This window comes from Hesperophylax consimilis, chromosome 6 (assembly GCF_061612785.1).
Source record: "Hesperophylax consimilis isolate HC1 chromosome 6, BYU_Hcon_1.0, whole genome shotgun sequence".
Classification (NCBI taxonomy): domain Eukaryota; kingdom Metazoa; phylum Arthropoda; class Insecta; order Trichoptera; family Limnephilidae; genus Hesperophylax; species Hesperophylax consimilis.
Window position 1 is genome coordinate 38,283,956 of NC_142841.1, and position 1,692 is coordinate 38,285,647.

The 1,692-nt window shown below is 42.6% G+C and overlaps 1 protein-coding gene across 1 annotated transcript; it reads right to left on the reverse strand.

Annotated features, from left to right (window-relative positions):
- Positions 1 to 323: 323 nt before the first annotated feature.
- Positions 324 to 1,393, reverse strand: LOC149423323 (uncharacterized). Its single transcript, XM_089632720.1, has 2 exons — positions 1,022 to 1,393; positions 324 to 389 (listed from the first exon to the last, which is right to left on the reverse strand). The coding sequence occupies exons 1-2, from the start codon at positions 1,391 to 1,393 to the stop codon at positions 324 to 326; spliced, it is 438 nt and encodes a 145-aa protein (XP_089488846.1).
- Positions 1,394 to 1,692: the final 299 nt, after the last annotated feature.

Sequence of the window (1,692 nt, forward strand, 5' to 3'; positions counted from 1 at the left end):
GACTCGGAACGTCTTGACTCTTGATGTTGGGTCGAGTCAGTGTTGGGTATTTTTGTAGGATGTCCCGGTATTTTTGACTTGAATACAGCGTTGAAATGCCAGATGAGGGTCCTTGCAGCGAAGCTCCTCTAATCTGCAATCCTGTTGACTGGTCCGTTAGGGTTCCTTTCTTCAAGTTGACGCTTAAGTTGAAGAAGTGTAAGAAATCTGCTCCTAAAATGGCTTTCGAGACGTCTGCGATGATGAACTTCCACTTCATATCGCGGCGGAGGCCAAATTGGAGATTTATAGTTTTTGTACCGTATGTTTTTATATGTTTCCCACTAGCACTGTATAATGTGGTGGGGCATGTATCTGTGGTGACCGTATTGGTCGTGTTCCCGCATGATCTTGGGAGAACAGATACGTCAGCACCAGTGTCAATTAAAAATTTCTGTCGCGTCACGAGTTCGTGAATGAAGAGACGACAAGTTTTTTGAGGAAAATCGCACGTCTCTACTGCGGGTTTTCCACTGTCGTTTCTTGACTTATTATTAATAAAAGTACATGGTTTGGTGCAATTATGTGATTTGTTACCGAATTTTGCATGGTAACTGCAGTAGCCGTGTACAGTGTTATTAGTGTGTAACGGTCTACCACGTGACCTGGAACGAGGTCGGTGCGCGGAATTTGGGTATGATGTCGATGGATGACGCCATTCGCGGCGGGTGCTGGGATTCCGGTTTTCGAAATTAATGTTTGCCTGTCCATGATCATCTCTCCGAGTTGTTTTAAGTCGACTGACTTCTAGAGTGAGTGCCGAAATTTGTTCTTGTAAATTTTGTAATATAGCACTGATGTTTGGATTCGAGTTCGGGATGCCATTATAATGTTTATTGTCCATAGTTTCACATTCAGATTTTTGATAAACTTCCGAGATTTTATCTGCTGCAGATGCTAGTTGTAACAGATTGTCGTCGGGTAGTGTGGTAAGAATGGCCTGAATGTGTTGCAGGAGTCTTTGTAGCCAAAGTACGCGTACGATTGGGCTCTCCGATAGCCCGGGACCAGCGAGTTCATGGATGAGTCGAAGCAGTCCAGAAGGCTTCCTGTCCTCGAGCTGAAGTCCGGTTAGAAGACGAGTGAGTCGCTTTTCTTCAGAATCTTGTAATCTCTCGATGAGTGCTGATTTGAGATGAGTGTACTTGTCTGCTGCAGGAGGATTGATGACGATGTCGCTTACGGTCCTGAGGGTCTCCGTATCCAAAGCGGCAACAATAATGTTGTACTTGGTGAGGTCATCCTTTAGTCTTGAGTTAGAAAATTGGCTTTCAGCTTGTGCGAACCAAAGTGCAATGTTGTCGCGCCAGCACGCGGGTAGTTTAACCGAGACAGAGTTTATTGTTGTGTCCATTGTGGAATTATTACCGTGGATTTCGTTCGATGTCTGGTTATTCTCGAATGACATATTGTGTTGATAATACGGCAAGCAATAGGCAGTATAAAATAGGCAGATGTATGCGTAAAAATAGCAAGGAAACAAAAGCAATGAAGACAGTAAATTTAGGTTTTGAAAAAAATTTTAAAATTCAAAAATGTTAGATTGATGGTATCCGGAAATTTCAAAAATCCCTTAATCTAGAGTGCATACAATGTAAATAATGTGAATGTACTGTGACGAGTTCAACTTGTCTGGTCACTTAATTTAATAGA

What these genes read in the sequence shown, in the direction of transcription:
- LOC149423323 (XM_089632720.1), bottom strand. Translation starts at nt 1,393, where the DNA reads ATGGACACAACAATAAACTCTGTCTCGGTTAAACTACCCGCGTGCTGG. An exon ending in GGCTATCGGAGAGCCCAATC is followed by an intron (nt 390 to 1,021) that starts GTACGCGTACTT and finishes TGTTCTCCCAAG; the next exon opens with ATCATGCGGGAACACGACCA.